Source organism: Polypterus senegalus, chromosome 5, assembly GCF_016835505.1.
Source record: "Polypterus senegalus isolate Bchr_013 chromosome 5, ASM1683550v1, whole genome shotgun sequence".
Taxonomy (NCBI): domain Eukaryota; kingdom Metazoa; phylum Chordata; class Cladistia; order Polypteriformes; family Polypteridae; genus Polypterus; species Polypterus senegalus.
In genome coordinates this window covers 141759302-141778947 of record NC_053158.1, presented here as the reverse complement: position 1 = coordinate 141778947, position 19646 = coordinate 141759302, and the positions used below count along the sequence as shown (strand labels likewise).

General features: G+C 37.6%; 1 protein-coding gene across 1 annotated transcript in view; it reads left to right on the top strand.

Annotated features, from left to right (window-relative positions):
- The window catches only part of wrnip1 (WRN helicase interacting protein 1), a 53222-nt gene extending 36053 nt beyond the window's left edge, over nucleotides 1–17169 (top strand). Inside the window, exons 5-7 of the mRNA XM_039753421.1 lie at nucleotides 9112–9267; nucleotides 9689–9768; nucleotides 16493–17169. Of these exons, the coding sequence (XP_039609355.1) occupies nucleotides 9112–9267; nucleotides 9689–9768; nucleotides 16493–16774 (518 nt within the window). The 3' untranslated portion in view covers nucleotides 16775–17169. The remainder of the gene's footprint in view (nucleotides 1–9111; nucleotides 9268–9688; nucleotides 9769–16492) is intronic.
- Nucleotides 17170–19646: the final 2477 nt, after the last annotated feature.

Here is a 19646-nt window from a genome sequence, read left to right as displayed (position 1 = left end):
CAAGCATTATTAATGCCATGTAATGTTGGTAACAGCACTGCTGTTTATTAGCGTCTTGTTCTTAACTAGAAACAGCATCAATTAGCTATCATATTTTTAATGTTTAATTGACATTTACATAACGGATATGCCGAGCAGTTTTTTTTTTTTTGTGGCCATCTTACTTCCTGTTGGCTACATGGTGCCAGATTGCATATTGCCTCAAAATAAATTTATTTTGGATAATATATCTACCATGGAAACCCTCTCCAAATTCTTCTCGGTCTTGTTAAATACCACTGATAAATTCCACTAGACAAAGTAACTTATAGATAACAGGGTAAAATTGCATTGCTGAATATAAGGACTCATTGTTTACAGTCATATGAAAATGTTTGGGAACCCCTCTCAGCCTGCATAATAATTTACTCTGCTTACAACAAAAAAGATAACAGTGGTATGTCTTTCATTTCCTAGGAACATCTGAGTACTGGGGTGTTTTCCGAACAAAGATTTTTAGTGAAGCCGTATTTAGTTGTATGAAATTAAATCAAATGGGAAAAACTGGCTGTGCAAAAATGTGGGTCCCCTTGTAATTTTGCTGATTTGAATGCATGTAACTGCTCAATACTGATTACCTGTAACACCAAATTGGTTGGAATAGCTTGTTAAGCCTTGAACTTCATAGACAGGTGTGTCCAATCATGAGAAAAGGTATTTAAGGTTGTCAATTGCAGTTATGCTTCCCTTTGACTCTCCTCTGAAGAGTGACAGCATGGATCCTCAAAGCAACTCTCAAAAGATCTGAAAACAAAGATTGTTCAGTATCATGGTTTAGGGGATGCTACAAAAAGCTATCTCAGAGGTTTAAACTGTCAGTTTCAATTGTAAGGAATGTAATCAGGAAATGGAAGGCCACAGGTACAGTTGCTGTTAAACCCAGGTCTGGCAGGCCAAGAAAAATACAGGAGCGGCATATGTGGAGGATTGTGAGAATGGTTATAGACAGCCCACGGGTCATGTCCAGAGACCTGCAAGAACATCTTGCTGCAGATGGTGTATCTGTACATCGTTCTACAATTCAGCGCAATTTGCACAAAGAACATCTGTATGGCAGGGTGATAAGAAAGAAGCCTTTTCTGTACTCATGCCACAAGGAGAGTCGCTTGTTATATGCAAATGCTCATTTAGAAAAGCCAGATTCGTTTTGGAACAAAGTGCTTTGGACTGATGAGACAAAAATTGAGTTATTTGGTCATAACAAAAAGTGCTTTGCAAGGTGGAAGAACAACACTGCATTCCAAGAAAAACACCTGCTACCTACTGTCAGATTTGGTGGAGGTTCCATTATGCTGTGTGACTAGTTCAGGGACTGGGGCCCTTGTTAAAGTCGAGGGTCAGGTGAATTCAACCCAATATCAACAAATTCTTCAGGATAACATTCAAGCATCAGTCACAAAGTTGAAGTTACGCAGGGGTTGGATATTCCAACAAGACAATGACCCAAAACACAGCTCGAAATCCACAAAGGCATTCATGCAGAGGGAGAAGTACAATGTTCTGGAATAGCCATCACAGTCCCCTGACTTGAATGTCATCGAAAATCTATAGAATAATTTAAAGCAGGCTGTCCATGCTCGGCAGCCATCAAATTTAACTGAGCTGGGGAGATTTTGTATGGAAGAATGGTCAAAAATACCTCCATCCAGAATCCAGACAGTCATCAAAGGCTATAGGAGGCATCTAGAGGCTGTTATATTTGCGAAAGGAGGCTCAACTAAGTATTGATGTGATATCTCTGTTGGGGTGCCCAAATTTATGCACCTGTCTAATTTTGCTATGATCCATCCATCCATCCATTATCCAACCCACTATATCCTAACTACAGGGTCTTTGGGGGGGGGTTCTGCTTAAGCCAGTCCCAGCCAACATAGGGCTCAAGGCAGGAAACAAACACCAGGTAGGGCGCCAGCCCACCAAAGATTTTGTTATGATGTATATTGCATATTTTCCGTTAATCCACTAAACTTAATGTCAATACTACTTTTTCCATAAGCCATATCATATATTAAAAGGAAGTTGCTACTTTGAAAGCTCAGCTAATGATAAATAAAAATCCAAAGAATTAAGAGGGGTTCCCAAACTTTTTCATATGACTGTACCTCTAGATGGGGCCCCACACATGAAACAATATTAGATATATGTTTGTTTCTTTTTTTTTTTTCTTCTAGGCATGAATGTGGCATCGTAAACACAATCTGTATTGGTTTACCAGTCATTTTTTGAGCCAACCTTTGGCCATTTTCCCCTTAAATCTTCGGGGTATTGGCACAGAAATTTTTATGACAGGACATCCTTCCTGATGCTAAACTCTTTTAAATGCCCTTTACGACATGCAAGAGGAACTGTGACCTTATTCTAACTCCAGGTTACAGGGTAATTGAGAACACAATGAAGGATGCCTTCATAAGATTTCTGAATAAATGATCATTTGGCTAAAAATAGAACACAATGTTTCTACTAAATTGTTCTTCTGTGCCGTAACACAAGGAGTCTTCAAGTTTAGTGCTGGACTGCTGCAGTAGCTGTAGGTTTTTGTTCCAATATCAAATCAATCATTAGATTGATGTCTTTTCAGTTGTAACATGAAAAATATGGCAAAAATTAATTGTACGACTCGACTATTCAAATAGCTATAAATACACTTAATACATTTTATTTTGGAACAAATAATTCTCCATATGAATTCCTACATCTAAACCGACAGCACAGTATATTGGAAAAGGGGAGTTCAACTATTGAAAAATTCTGCTTCATCAAAATGGATAATAAAGTATTGAGGTAGAGAAGACTTGTCAGAGAGACTTCTAAGAATCTGACTGCAACATTTAAGGACCATATGGCTTTAGGTCAAAAACAGGTCATTGTGAGTGAGCATGTCATAAATATATGTGTACAATTTATGTGTAATTTATTGATTTTTTTTTTTTTTGCTGAGGATATGATGCAGAAAAATGAAGGATGTAATCATTACTATTTCCCATATATTTTACTCTCAACACCCAGTTTCAGTCTTAATACACAGTTCAGAGTTTTTTAAGGTTAGATTATTAAAGACTGTTATTTTTTTTTAAATTTACTTTATTTATTGTGCTATATTGCACAAAATTTTTGGTGATGTCAGACAACTCTAAACTGTCCATGTGTGGGTGGGTGTGATTTTTGTACTGCAATTGACTAGCACCCCATCCTAAAGTAAACTGCTCAAAAAAATTAAAGGAACACTTTGAAAACACATCAGATCTCAATGGGAAAAAGAAATCCTCCTGGATATCTATACTGATATAGACTGGGTAATATGTTAGGAACGAAAGGATGCCACATCGTTTGATGGAAATGAAAATGATCAACCTACAGAGCCCTGAATTCAAAGACGCCCCAAAAATGAGAGTGAAAAAATTATGTGGCAGGCTAGTCCATTTTGCCAAAATTTAATTGCAGCAACTCAAAATTGTACGCAGCACTTTGTATGACCCTGTGTTCTTGTATACATGCCTGACAACATCGGTGCATGCTTCTAATGAGATGACAGATGGTGTTGTGGGGGATCTCCTCCCAGATCTGGACCAGGGCATCACTGAGCTCCTGGACAGTCTGAGGTGCAACCTGGTGGCATTGGATGGACCAAAACATAATGTCCCAGAGGTGTTCTATTGGATTTAGGTCAGGAAAGTGTGGTGGCCAGTCAATGGTATCAATTCCTTCATCCTCCAGGAACTGCCTGCATACTCTCACCACATGAGGCCAGGAATTGTCGTGCACCAGGAGCCACTGTACCAGCATAGGGTCTGACAATGGGTCCAAGGATTTCATCCTGATACCTAATTGCAGCCAAGGTGCCTTTGTCAAGCCTGTAGCGGTCTGTGTGACCCTCCATGGATATGCCTCCCCAGACAATCATTAACTCGCCACCAAACTGCTCATGCTGAATGATGTTACAGGCAGCATAATGTTCTCCATGGCTTCTCCAGACCCTTTCACTTCTGTCACGTGCTCAGGGTGAACCTGCTCTCATCTGTAAAAAGCACAGGGCACCAGTGGTGCATCTGCCAATTCTGGTATACTATGGCGAATGCCAATCGAGCTGCATGCTGCTGGGCAGTGAGCTCAGGGCCCATTAGAGGACATGGGGCCCTTGGGTCACCCTCATGAAGTCTTTCTGGTTGTTTGGTCAGAGACATTCACACCAGTGGCCTGCTGGAGGTCATTTTGTAGGGCTCTGGCAGTGCTCATCCTGTTCCTCCTTGCCCAAAGGAGCAGATACTGGTCCTGCTGATGGGTTATGGACCTTCTATGGCCCTCTCCAGCTCTCCTAGAGTAACTGCTTGTCTCCTAGAATCTCCTCCATGCCCTTGAGACTGTGCAGGGAGACACAGCAAACCTTCTGGCAATGACACGTATTGATGTGCCATCCTGGAGAAGTTGGACTACCTGTGCAACCTCTGTAGGGTCCAGGTATCACCTCATGCTACCAGTAGTGACACTGACTGTAGCCAAATGCAAAACTAGTGAAGAAACAGTCAGAAAAGATGAGGAGGGAAAAATGTCAGTGGCCTCCACCTGTTAAACCATTCAACCATTCCTGTTTTGGGGGTCATCTCATTGTTGCCCCTCTAGTGCATCTGTTGTTAATTTCATTAACACCACAGCAGCTGAAACTGATTAACAACCCCCTCTGCTACTTAACTGACCAGATTAATATCCCATAAGTTTCATTGACTTTATGCTATACTCTGATTAAAAAGTGTTCCTTTAATTCTTTTGAGCAGTATATGTTTCTGTTTTTTATTTATTTATTTTTTTCAAAATTTGCTGGAAACCATATATTGAATTGTGAGGATTTAGACAATTATAAACAAATACATTTTTAATTCTTGGCTAATGGATAATAACATAAGTATCAACTAACTTCATTCCTAATATTAGTTATTTATGGTATGGCAATATATTGTTTTGTGAAAAGGCAGTTTTATTCAAAACATAAAAGCAGCAGCTATGTGATAAAATATTAAAATTTTGTCAACTAAGCCAGACATTTGAAAAGATGGCATATTTGCTGACCGTCAGAGAAATAGTACTTTAATTAAAGAAAAACTGAGATGACAATTACAAATGGGTTGCATCGGCTGGACGTCCTTTATTACAACTAGCCTGAGGGATGTCATGTGAACAGATGAGTTCTTGATGACAAGACTAAAGAATATAACAAAGTAAAGATCTTAAGTACGTTAGGATTATTTTCCTAACTCAAAAATATGTTAGTTGCACAAACCAGCATACTGAAAAATGGTATAATCTTTTTTTTAACGTACCTATATATTTATGTTATCTAAAGGTCCTAAAATACTTAAAAGGATTAAGAGTCTTTGGCACACATATCTAAAGAGAAACCTCTTATTTATAAGTTCTTATTGAGAACTAAATAAAAAAACAATTATTATTATCTCATTGTTTTCTTGGTAACTTGTTTGTATCATAATAGGTACAGAATGTCTGAGTTATAAAGGACAGGTACATCCAGAACACACAAAAATTCAAGAAATAATGAAACACACAAGCATACATTTTTGAGTCTGCTACACTGACATTTGATTGTCTTCTTTTCAAAAGAACTTACTAGAAGATGGTGACTAAAAGTGATTTTCAGGCAGTCAAACAGACAATATCCGTAATATTAAAAGGCTAAAGGCTGGAATGAAGATATGGCATAAGAGGTTCTGAGCTTGTCCAAGGAGCACGAAGAAAATGACAACCATCAGCCTTGACTGGCAAGCAAGTCTACTGTATTGTGGTTGTCGAACCACACCGTGTAGAACATTACACTGATTTGCGTATATGCTAAACTGATTCGATATTAAAGGAGAACCTAACTTAAGAAACCTAAAAGTTATCTTGTTGTGAATACCATGCAGTAAGGCAAATAGAAACTACAGTACATTTAGAGAAAGTATAAGTTTACCTAATTTTGTTTTATGAGTAATTCCTCACCATTAGTGATAGCTGCTATGTATTCATCTGCATCAAAACTAGTTTGCTTCATTTGTAAGTAAAAAAAAAAAATGGAAATCATTTGAAAAGATAAATGTTATATATTGTTATTGTATGCACACTATTGATTTACATTTTGTATAATGTTTTTATTTTCACAGTTTTAGGTATATTCCATGTAGGTTTGTGTTTCAGTAGCACTTTGACCTTATGGGTAAGAAGAGTATCTTAGATATTTGCTGGGAAGAAAGAGTATTCCCTTGTGTGTCTAATTTGCAGCTAGAGACGGAACATTTGTGGACACGGAGCCCTGTCCCCTTAAATATTAAGGCTAGGGTTAAATATCCACAAAAAATATCTGTATATCAAAGGAGTCAATCAAAGTTCCATAATGAAAAGTCTTCATATAAATGTGTTTTCATTTAATTTACTATTGGAATACATTCCAATGCAGTTACATGGAATCTGTGTGACTCAACCACTGTATGTTGAAGGACATTAGTGACGCTCATTGAATAGTTTTGTGTCATCTTTTGAATTTAAATAGTAATGAATGGTATGTGCCCTGTGATGGCTTGGGGTCCTGATGAGGAAAAGTCAAAAATATGATGGTTTTATAGATATTCATGACTCACACATGCCTATTTAGTGGTGTAACCTCTTTAATAACAGCTTTTATTATTTTGGGTTAGGTGTCTACTGTCTGTGCACAGTTGTTAGCAAAACTGATTTCCAGTTCGCTTTTTGCAGTTTTTTTTTCTTCAGATTTTTTATTATAAAGTTTCTAGGACAGTGCTTATGTACAGTCATTTTTGAATTGTTCTGTAAATTCTTAGTGTATTTTTGATAAGACAGAAAACAACGTCCTGTTATTATCTACTGCAAGGCATTCCTCTTTTTGTTTGAGCAACTACAGTATTGTTTTAGCCCTGTGCTTGGAATCATAGTGTGTAGAATAATTAATTTTTTTTTCCAAGATGTAGCTTTTAGCAGTTTGAAGCAAACTCCTTTACATCCTCACTGATTGCATAGCATCCTGGTATGATATCTGCTCAGTTGAGGACCACAAATTGTTACAGAGAGAGGATGGTGAAGTCAGCTCACGACATCACTGGTGCCCAGCTCTGCTTTATCCATCACATGTATAGCACTTGCTGCCTCTTTTAGTGAGACACGGTGTGTTCAGGTGTGTGGCATTGTGTGCCTTACAGACAGCTGGCCTGCGCCTGATATACCTGACACTAATATGGCACAGATTTCATCTTATTTGAGACAGAGAGTATATGCTCCCAAAAAGAACCAGCCTTTGATTTCAGTCTGTAACAGCCGGTGTAAAGTATTATTATTGTAGAAATAACAATAATAATGGCAGCTAACTCCCCAAAACACGGAGCGCCCCTCTCGAACCCGGGCCCTTTGGGATATAAGGCAGCAGTTCTTACACGTATTTTTGAATGGTGTAGAGGTAAGTGTCAATTTACATTTGAGCTGTAGTTTTTAACTCATTGACAGCCACATGTAAATTACATTTTTTTTCTCCTCCTTTGGTTATATTCTTCAATAAAAGTGCACGTGTTTGTTTGATATTTGGATTAAAGTCTTCACACATTATACACTTCTCGATTAGTATAACATGGAAGAAGTTTCTGCTTTAGGTATGTGTTCAGCATTTCTTGCATTTCTCAAATTTCCTTTCATCCTGCACTTACCCAGATCTTTGTAGACACGGAACACACATGAAATGCATGTATTCCAAATAACGATATACTGTGTTATTTAACCTCTACAACTCCAGGCACCACACCTTACACGCTGGTACGGAGCCTTGGCTTGAGCTTGGGAGACCTTTTTGCCTGAGCTGAGCTCTGTCAAGGCGGGGGGCTGGGACAACAGGCTGCTGATCAACGCATTTACAAAACAAAAGAAGCTGATGGAGAGGTGCGAAGGGATTTAAGGTGGGCTGGGATTCCGAATTTTTTTCATAGGCTTCAGGAATTCTAGTGTTAAGCACTGTTCCAACCAACTTTGTTGCATCCTCTTCAAATTGTTCAATCTGTTGCTGAGACCCCAGAGAGTATCACTGTATTGGAAAGCCTAATGATTAAAGACCAGTGGCCGTTATGTCCCACATGTTGAAGACCTTTCAGAACCAGGCCTTGTGACCTCTACTGAAGACCACTTAGACTCACTGCAGTTTGCCTTTCAGAAAAAGATTGGAGTGGAAGATGCAATTATCCGTCAGCTACACGAGGCTTCTAATCTGGACAAAGCTGATAGCACTGTGAGGATTATGTTTTTTTGATTTATCTAGTGCATTCATTAACATCCAGCCATCCTTGCTAAGGTTTAAGCTCTGTAATATGTAGGTGATGAGTGTGTGGTGTCCTAGGTAATTGAATATCTGTCCTGCAAACCACGCCACTCAATTAACAAACTGACTATTAAAGGAGGCTCAGTTATGAGACGCACTCTCAACCCCCTGGAGATTATAGTGAAGGAGAGGATAAAGACAAAACAGATGGCCTTCATGAACATTTCTGCACATCCTCTCTCTGACACACTATAATGAAGTAATTTTAGCTAATGAATTATTCAGCAGAAGTGTGCTTACAGATGCTACTGGGGCTCCTTTATATCTACATCAGTATGCCTTTATAATGCTTTACTTTCCCTGCTGTTTTCCCATTAACCAAGTCAGATATTTTTTCTTCCTTTTTGTGATTGTTCTGTGCACATTTAAAGATAAATTACCACTTGGGACAAATCAAATTCTATTTATCCATCCATGCCGCAAGCATAGCTGATGATGACAGACGGGTAATATAAAAAAGTATTAAAGTCGTATATTAAGGAGGTTTGTATCAGTAAACAATATATGTCTGTGATTATATATAACACGTAAATTACATTTAAGCATTTTAGTTTTAGAATTTTTTTCCTACTTTCTCATTCCCATCATATCACAGGAAATAGTATGGTTCATCATCACAGAAAAATTATTGTACTGGTATTTGCAAAGTTTTCATTATGTCCTTAACTAATACTAATCAGTGTAAGTTAACATGGATTTTATATTTGTTCTAGGTGAAGAACATTATAACTGTATTTCTGCATTGCACAAGTCCATGAGAGGTTCTGATGAGAATGCTGCCCTCTACTGGCTGGGCAGAATGCTGGAGGGTGGTGAGGACCCTTTGTATGTTGCAAGAAGGCTTGTGAGGTTTGCAAGTGAAGATGTAGGTAAGATTATATCAAAAAGCCATTTACTTATGAGGATTTCAATCAAACTGTTTTTTAATTTTTTTCATGTTATAATAATTTATAATACTTTTTTGCAAGTTTGATGTTTTCGGTCAGACATTCTATTTTTTACATTTTACTTATTTAAGGTATTACATATAATAACTGAACATATCCCTGGATTTCTGTAAATGTGATTCACTTTTAAGGAACAAAAAGTAGTGTAAAGGTAGATGGATGCACTTTTAATCCACTAATTGTTTTAATCTTTCTTTCTTATTTCTCTGTCTGACAAGGTGTTCCCTATATTCCAGCACAGCGTATGAGTGAATTTTACCTTTATGACTGTTTTTTTTTTTGCATATTAAACAGCCAGCAGTCAATGTAGTCTCTTCCATTAATGATGTTGTTTGCTCTGCAGGTTTAGCAGATCCAATGGCTTTAACCCATGCAGTTGCTGCCTTTCAAGGCTGTCATTTTATAGGAATGCCAGAGTGTGAGGTAAAATACTTTTTTTCTCTATCCTTGCTTCACAAAAGCACTCCATGCTTGATGACTTTGCATCTAATATTAAATTTTAGTAAAAACTGGATCAATTGTTTTAGGAAGCATATTGTGTCTCTTTCAAGGCCCAAATCAAATGTATGTTTTAGTGCATAATAGTAACAAAAAGAGCAGCTCCCTACTCAAAATGTTAATTCTGGGAAGCGATCAACACATTTACAAAACAAAAGATTCTAATGGAGAGGTGCAAAAGAATTTTAAGGTGGCCCGGGATTATGAGCTTTTTCATAGGCTTCAGGGATTTTAGTTTTAAGGGGCATCCTGTCTCTCATCTCTAGGCCACATCATTGTGTCTACATCATATCTGATGTTTTCCCTTCTGAAATACAGAGGGTAAAATCTTTTTGTATGCTACACCAAGCCAAGCCTCAAAAAGCCTCCGCTGTGACATCCTCACAGTCGGCATCCATTATTTTCACTAGGGAAACTAATTATGAAACTATCGATCATACACCTTCCACCTACAAGCAGAGAAGCATTCCTCAGTTGGTTTGAGGAATGGTGAATATGGTGGTAGGAACACCATTTGAAGAAGCTGGTCTGTGTTGCAGGGCCCAGTGGCTGCAGCGTGGTGAATTACCCCATGTTCAGCAATAGCATCACACATTGTGATGTTGCCCCTATGCTGTCCTGCAAATCCATTGTGCCCACTGATCTATGTTGTTCCTGCCACATCTCCTTCCTTTATTCAGGTCAAATCTTGCCTCGTCCACATAAATCAAATTATGTGGCGTCTCATTGGTCTCCACCTCAAGTAATCTCTGTAAAATCCAAAAAGAGTGTTCACGATAGAATCATTTGAAATATGGATTAGTATCTTAGAAAAAAGAGAAAACATCTCAATGTCCTTACCTGTACATACAGGTGTCTAAGCTGTTTTTACTGTCTTACTGTTCCTCTCAAATGGAGCATTGTAAAGCTGTTTTGTAGAAACATCATGTCTTTTTAGGACCCAAGAGAGACTCACAGAAGAAATGTTTTGAAAAATCCCACTGCCCTTCACACCAGCTCACTTGGATCATGTTTAGCCTAATGACACTGTTTCCTCTCACCATGTGGACAATGATCATGTGCTGTTCATGTGTCAAAAGTGTCCCTCTCCCACCAGAATGAGGCAGTGGTACTATTTTGACAATACAAAGATGATCAATTTGTCAATTGTTATACAGAGGTCACAGATTGCACTATCTACAGTAAACTGCAGAAATGTGATGTTGCATATGATACAAAAATACAGTAAATATGAGATTAGGAACCTGTTTTCATTACTAAATATCTGTATTACAGAAGCCATTGTAGACGGTGTCACCCAAGGCTGCACCTGTCAACCAGCTTCAGCCAAACTTAGATCATGTTTGACAACATGGTCCACAATTGTTTCCCTTATTTCATTAGATGCCCTATGGAATCTATTCACTCCTCTCCCTCTGCTCCTGTCTGTTGTTTGTCCTCTCTCTGCTCCTCTCCCCCTTACCATACCACACATTCAGACACCATGTCCTCTCGCAAAGCCTGCTTCTTGTACCTGCATGAAACCTTCTTCCTTCTCCATTTTTAGCACTATTCACTGGGTGAAACATGAGCATCACATACGCTTGTGTGGTATGACTGCAGTACCATGATATGCACCTATGATACAAGATTGAGAGCCTGTGTTTCTGTTTGTTTCAACTAAACTTCTTCTGAGAACATGTGCTTCTGTTTGCTTTCAATTAAAGGACAATTTACTACTAACACCGGCAGTGTGTAATTGGCCTTGCTCTTTCATACATATTTCAAAAAAGGGTGTAAAGTGATTTGATTGAAAACACTAATGTAGTGCTGAACAGAATAAAGGGGACTGATAGGTCTTTAGTTCTGACTGACAAAAGTACAAACTGTTTTGATGAGTTGTCAGAGTCAGATGAGAAATGCACAATGACAAAATGTAGTCATTTAGTAGTCATGTATGTGTAGAAACAATAGCAGTGTGTACAAACACAATGAGAAATGCTAATGTGGGTGGGAAAATACGTTACTGAATTGAGAACTGCATTAAGAGTAACGAGAATGATGTTCCTGATGTGAGAACTGCATCATAGCAATCGAGAAAAACTGTATTGGAGATTATTGTAAGTACAGTACAGCTTATAAGAAAAAAGGTATTGTATAAAAATAATTTCTTCTGCTTTTGTACTGTTTCTTAAATAATGTTTTATGTGTGTTTTTTGTTTTTCTTTTAAAATACAAGTCTTTTTCACTTATTGAGGGACTGTTTTTCCCTGCAAGTAAATATCTGTTCAAAAGCAGGCTAGGCTCATTACTTTCTAGATTGCTTACTTCTGCTGTTTCTTGATACCCTTTTCTGGCTCAGAGTTTTTCAGCATATAGACTGTATTTTACCAAAAACTGAAAACGTTTTATTCCTTGCACTGTTATCTGTTTCATAATAATAGCCCAATTACTTTTTACACAAACCACTAAAGCACCTCGATAAAAGGAACACTTCAATGAGAATACGGGTAATGCAGTATACAGTGTGGATTTAAAAAGTATTCAGACTGCTTCACGTAGTGCAGTCTATTCTGTTGCAAATTTAAGTTAGAACAGATAAACCTGCCGTTTTTGTCTATAAGTCTACACTCAATAACCCATAAATAACAAAGTGAAAGCATGTTTTCAGAAAGGTTGACAAGTTTATTAAAAATCAGAAACTGAAATCCCTCATTCATACATTCATGTAAGTGTTCAGACCTTTAATTCAGTACTTTGTTGAAGGTGAGCTCCATTCAAGTGCTAGACACATCTCAAGGATAATAAAAGCAAACGGGATACAACTGGCCACGATTTGGAGTGCCACGGGAAAGGGTCTGAGTACTTCTAGAAGTATGAGATTTCAGTTTTGAGTTTTGATAAATTTGCAGACCTTTTTGAAAAGATGTTTTCACTTTGTAATTACAGGTTATTGAGTGTGCATTGATAGATAAAAATTGTAAATGCATCCATTTAAAATGATATTTACAATACAGTAAAGTGTTCTGAAAGTGAAGAGGTCCAAAAACTTTTTCTTAATCCACTGTTTATCCAACAACTAAGACTAAATGCAGTAGTAAACTTCTTATGGTCTCCTTAAATGTTGCTTGTGAGCTGTACTGTTCACTGAAATGTTTTGTATAAAGATTGAATTTTTAAGACTACTTGGGTAAAGCCAGCTGACAAGTAAAGACAAACCATATACTGAAACAGCAAGATACACGTCTTAGAATTTCTCATTTTTGCTAATTTTTGTTATCTTGTTAATAAGAGGCCCTGTCAAATTAAGTATGTGCATTTCATTATTTATTCATTATTTGTAAATGTATCATTTCATTTTCTATTACTGTTTCTTAATAGCCCATTAATGGAAAGAATGATTTAACACTCTAGTTATGAACAGCCACCAGATGGCACTGTTTCCTTTAAATGATTATGCAGGGCCAGTCTAATTGGCAAAATAGCATGAATGCTATTTAAATTTCTCTTACTGGTCTCTTTAGCATTAGAAGGTTTAAATGTGTGTCCAATCACGTGCAATTAAAACATATAAGCAAATGTGATGGTGAGAACTGTAGTTTTAGAGAGTGCAAATGGTTAATGTATATGTTACCGGCAATGTATGAATTGCAGGCATTGTATAGAATGCCTAGGCAACGTATAGAATGCCTGGCGTGTTTAGGCAAAGTATGAAATGTCTAAATTATTTTAATATTATATAAACTTTCCCAAGGCATTGTTCTAATACCTAGGCAATATATAGAATGACAAATGCTATTTAGGCAAAGTATTGTCTTTTGAAATTGCATAGAATGCCTAGGAAATGCATGACATGTTAATCGTTTCATACTTTGACATCCAATTTTCGGCGTTCTATACATTGCGTGCATTTCATACATTGCCAGTAACATATATAATATAAATATAATTTATTTATATAAAAAAGTACAATTTTAGTTACATTTTCCTACTTCAAACAATAATAATATAAAAGGGTGTATTGCTATATAAGGGCTGATTACTGCCTTGCACCAAAAACTGCTAGGACAGGCTGTGGCTTTTCTGTGAACCAGAATGGAATTAAGTAAATCAGCAAACAAGGCTGAAAGCTTTTCTTTAGCAGTCCTCTGTAATTCCTTTTTCAGAATTTACTAGCATTCAATATTGATCAGATTGATTCAAACTGAAACACAATTTATCACTTTATTGGAATGCGGTTTTGTTTTCTATTTGTAGGACATAAAAAAGGAATAAGAGCTTGCATGTCTTTTTCAATAAATCATCTCTCAAATCTCCTCCCCAGCACCCTTCAGTACTTCATAGTCAGTTTTCTCCTTTTTTTTGTATCCACTTATATACTTTCATCTCTCCATTTGTATCAACATTAGCATATGTGCACATGTCCGTGTTGAAGTCTGCAGAGCAACATTATTGGAGTGCCATAGAAATGAGCTGTTTGCTAGGTATCCAAGAACTACAACAAATACATTATAGTGGATTAATTAGGTTAAAATTGTCAGATGGTAAAAGAAAAGCAAATTATTAAAATTAAAAAGATTTACAGGGACCTTGCTGCACAATGGAGCTTTACAACAAAAATCACTCTTCTGACAACAAGAAGACTGTAAATGTGCTAATAATTACAACAATGTTGACTATAAAGCATACCGTGGGCTTCCTCACAGCTTCTAAGGGTTGAGTCTGAATGCTGGCCGGGTCACCTTGATGGCATTTACATGAGATTTATTAACCCCGTTTTTGACAGAGATCTAGCTTCTAAAATATCATTGGTCTCTGAGAAGCGTGGTTAACAGATGCACATTTCTGTGTAAGTAACTCTGTTTGGAGATGTAAACCCTTGACAAGGTTACAGTTAGATTTTTGTAGTCAGCACATGTCCATTGCACTCTGTTTGCCTGCTTAGCTTTGCACATATTTCCAGAAGCCACAGGTGGAATCGTCCCACAAGATAAATTTCTTGAGGCAAATGCTGGGCCAATCGTATTATTACTTCTCCTGTTTGAAATAATTTGTCTCAGTATTTCAGAAATTGCTAATTTCTTAGGAACAGTGCTGGGGGTAAGAAGTAAGGTGCATTATGTAGTCAGATAATTTTTTAAGTAAAGAGAAACCTATTTTATTGAAGGAAAAACACCTATTGTGTTGCTCTCCAAGCAGCACTGGGCGTGACGAAAAATCAGACCGTATACTGCATGCAATCCACTAACAGAAACATATTAATAAAATGTGAGTTTCATCCAGCTGCTTGCTAAAGTTATGTTGGAACAGTGTGATTGGGTGACACCAGTGGGTAGCCAGTGTTCACACTGCAAATCTTTGGTGGCTCGGGCCAGTTGAGGATGTTTGTTATTTACTTTACTGCACATGAAGTACTAAACATATTTAATAAACACAAGAAAATTATCAGAGACGCCATGCTTGTTTGCAAATTCAACATGGCTGAAGACATTTAACTCTTTTTTGTGCAGTTTAATAACATTGGAGCATCTAGGAAAGGGACAACTCCAGAGGCGTACTTGCCCATGTAAAAGCAGATTTGTAAAAGAACCAGCAAGGTTTCTGCCTTAATTGGTATCACGCATGTGCGCCTAGGGGCCAACTTACTGGCTTAACAGAAGCAAGCCTTATCACTGCAGGATGTAAGGGGTCACTGTTCCTTTTCTCCCACCTGCTTTTCCGAGAAGAACCCTGGTGAGGGCATGTAACCCTACCCATGATGTCCAGAGCAGGCCCTGTGCCTTCCAATTGTGGCTCCGTAAAACCAGGCAGTCCTGGAAAGAGATGTTTTATTTTGAACCTGGATCTCAGCACAGACAGAGCTCCTTTTGAGATTTCTTCTTAATACTTGAGGATTTCCAGCAAGGAATTCACATCGTTGGGATACCAAACTCGTCTTATAAATTGTGCCCCTGTGCGCTTCCTTTCGTTTGTTTATTTATTAAAAATGGTCATCCTGTTTGCACCCCAGTTCTCACTGGTGATTATTCATGGCCCGTTGCACCAGCCACACTGGGTTACTCACCTTATCCCTGTTTTATGTGTGCATGTAAACACACTGTGTTTAGAATTTGCATATTCTCCATCTGGTACTCCATTATTGTCGTAGTGTACTTGTTAAGTTCATTGTTGACTGGGTGTGTGTGTGTGGGTATGTGTGTGTATGTGTGTGTGTGTGTGTGTGTGCGCATGTTTAATACTGGATTGATGCCTCATGCGCTAGCCATTCATCTAGTGCTCCCCATGAACCTAAAATTGGATTAAATGAATTCAGTAAATGGATGGATGAATGATCTATGGGAGTTATGGATGTTAAGAGGGAATGTGAACATGTGAGACTATAGCTGTTGTTTGAGTTATTCTGTTTAAGTCTACATTAAAAAGAATCTAAAAGAAAGAATAGGATCACCATAGGACCCTACCACGATAAAATTATTTTTTGCATTTTTTGATATGAAAATTGTTGCTTCAGATTAGTTTGCTAATGCAATTCTAGTATCAAATGCTAAATACATAATTGCATTTTGGCCTTGCCCATATGGTATTTCTCATGTTCATTCAGAGAAAAGACATCACTTTTTCTTTTCTTTTTTTTTTTATAAACTTGATTTTCATTTGATTTAACTTGCAGGTGCTCTTAGCTCAGTGTGCTGTCTACTTAGCCAGAGCCCCAAAATCTATCGAAGTATACAGCGCTTATAACAAAGTGAAGGAATGCCTGAAGAGTCACAAAGGACCCCTGCCTCCTGTTCCCCTGCAGCTTCGCAACGCACCAACAAAACTCATGAAGAGTCTTGGCTATGCCAAGGGTTACAAATACAACCCTTCTTTCACAGAGCCTGTAGAGCAGGATTATCTGCCAGAAGAAATGAAAGGTATCAATTTCTTCCAAAAGAAACCAAATAACTTTTAGGGCAGCACCCTTTAAATTTTTCATCTGCACTGCGCCCCATCCTTTCTGTCTTTGTTCTTCTGTGAAGAACTAAAGACGTAGAAGAGCACTTTGAATTTAAACCAACAGGCTGTCTTTGCTAAATCTATCAAACAACCAATAAACCAAGAGCAGGAGTTCCTCATAAGCTAATGAAGTTTGTGCAAATACAGCATTTTCAGTCTCTACTGCCTGTAGCACCTTGGAAATTTATAAAGCCACTGTGATTGCAGATGTGAATTATAGTTAATTTATGAACGGCCGATTTTATGGAGAATAAACACATGTACAGCTCTTTGAGTTTTTGGTTGTTTTGTATGTCTTTATTATTTTATATGTTAAAAAAACAAAAAATAAACAATTTAAAATTAAAAATGTGAATGTTCCATAATTATTCATTGCACATAATATTTGTTCTTAATCAAATTTTCTATTTGGCCATATGGAAAATGGTTTTAATACTTTTCTGAATCTGTGATGTAATCTTTCTGGTGGATCTTCAGCCACAGGATTTCTTTCTTTTTCTTTTTTTTTTGTAACTGTAGTCCTCACCATGAAATCTATAACATGATCAGGAAGAATGATCATATCAGATAATCTTTTGATTGATCACAAATAGGGAAATGTGTGACACATGATTAAAGGCAACATGTACCTTGGTGAATACTGTAGGGTATCATTTAGATTTTATCAGTTTCAATTCTGATTGTGATTCTCAGTTCTGATTTCTAATATGTTTTTTTTTAAAAAATGGTAGGAACATTTCAATAGCAAAAAATTGTCAATTCACTTTGAAGAGTTCTATTTAAGGGATTTTAAAATGTGCAAACTACCTGCTGAACATTTCCACAAAGATAGTGTGCACTCTTGGCTGGCTGTGACAGTCAGGCTCTATAACTACAGTAAAAGTGGGTGGTTGAGAAGAAACAGAAAACGGGTAACTGGACTGTACCGAAAGCTAATTCTTCCAGACCAATTATTCTGTCCATTATTCTGAATTACCTTTGAATTCATCAGACTATGCAGCATGTTTCATGGTGGATCTTTGTTTTCACAGAAATGTGGCCCCAATGCAACATTTCTAACTGAGCTATTTAGGTTGATGGGCTCATCAGCATCCAAGTGCGCAGTCAATACATAAACAATGAATGGTCAGCAAACACTACAGTCTCGCAGCACATTTCATTGCTGAAGGAACTATCAAGGTCATACATTCAGTTTGCCAGCGGAATTCATGTCTGCATTGGTCCTTTCAGTGCTAATAATAACCAGGGGCCTCATGTATAACACCATGCGTAGAAGTCACACTAAAACATGGCATACGGACAAAATTGGAAATGTGCATACGCACAAAAAAATTCAGATGAACAAAACCATGTGTAAGCCCACTTCCATGCACTTCTGCTCCATAAATCCCAGTCAGCTTTAAATGTATCTGCTGCCCCTACCTGACTCCTCCCAGAATTACACCCCTTTGAGTATGCAAATCAATATAAATAGCCCCTTCAGCATTTTGTGAAAATACATTGGCAAAAGCCACGGGGGAAAAAAAAAGAATTTCAGCGAATATGAAGTGGAGGCAAGAAGAAAATGTGTTGTTGTTGGATTAAGCAGTGGTAAAAACAATAAAAGAAAGTTGATAGATTAAAAAAGAGTGGCGGAAGCTCTCAAAAGTTCAAGTTCAGAAAGTCTCACAATGCCCAAAATAAAAAAAAGAAGTGGTCAAATATCAATGTCATTATGAAAAGGCAAGTGACATCCCACCATCCGAGTGTCATATGGAAGCATATTAGGGTACAGAGAAAAGAAAAAAAAAATAGCAACACTGTGAAGAATAAAAGGTCAAAATGTCAACTTTAATCTAATAGTTTATTTTGTCATTAAAGTAGAATATCGTAAACTTCATCTTAAAATTGAAGCTGAATTTGATAGATAGATAGATAGATACTTTATTAATCCCAAGGGGAAATTCACATAATCCAGCAGCAGTATACTGATACAAAGAGAATTTACTAGAGTTTCTCAAATTCCATCGTAAGTAGCATGTTAAATGCTTCATATTCTGTGTTCTATGTGCATGAATCACTACGTGCTTCTTAAACGGGCTGTCTCTTTCGTAGACGAGAGCGCGCAGACACTGATCTCCACACAGAAAACTTATTATATTCATAATATTACAGCTATCTGAACATTTTAGAATACGAAGATGCATACTTAATATAACTTTCATGATGAAATATACTAAACATGGGGCACAGCGATAGCAATGAGCTGGCGCCCCGTTCAGGGATTTTCCCTGTTTCCTGTGGCACACGCATCCCTTGATGAAATAATTTATTGCAGCAGTTATTTGTCTGTCAAACGTATCAACCCGTAATTCCTGTCCTTCCCGTTTCCTTCTCCACATAACCAATCTCTACACAATAAGCTCTGTAATTAGTGTCAAATCAGCTGTAAGCTTAGAACGGCGAATCTTCAAAACTTTTAAGGAAAATCAAAAAAAAAAAATCTTTATAATACAAGTTTAACAATTCCATCCAGGGTCGCGCCAGTCTCAGCAAGCATGCAGCACGAAGCAGGACTAATCCTTGGATGGGACAGCAACTCATCGCTTCCACTTTTTTCCCCTGACTGCACAGGAGCAAAAGCAGCGGAGTGTATAGAATTGGCAGACTTGACCCAGGTGTCCTTTAGAGAGATAGTGTGCACCCATAATGTGGTATGGGAGGAGACTCTAGACCAGACAGGTTGAGATAAGTGAGTTACGGTCACAAGGTAAAGGGTGCACACATTCTGGGGGCATCAACCGCAGAATTGGAAGTGTTAGGTTTGAATATACAATAGGGGGTTTGAA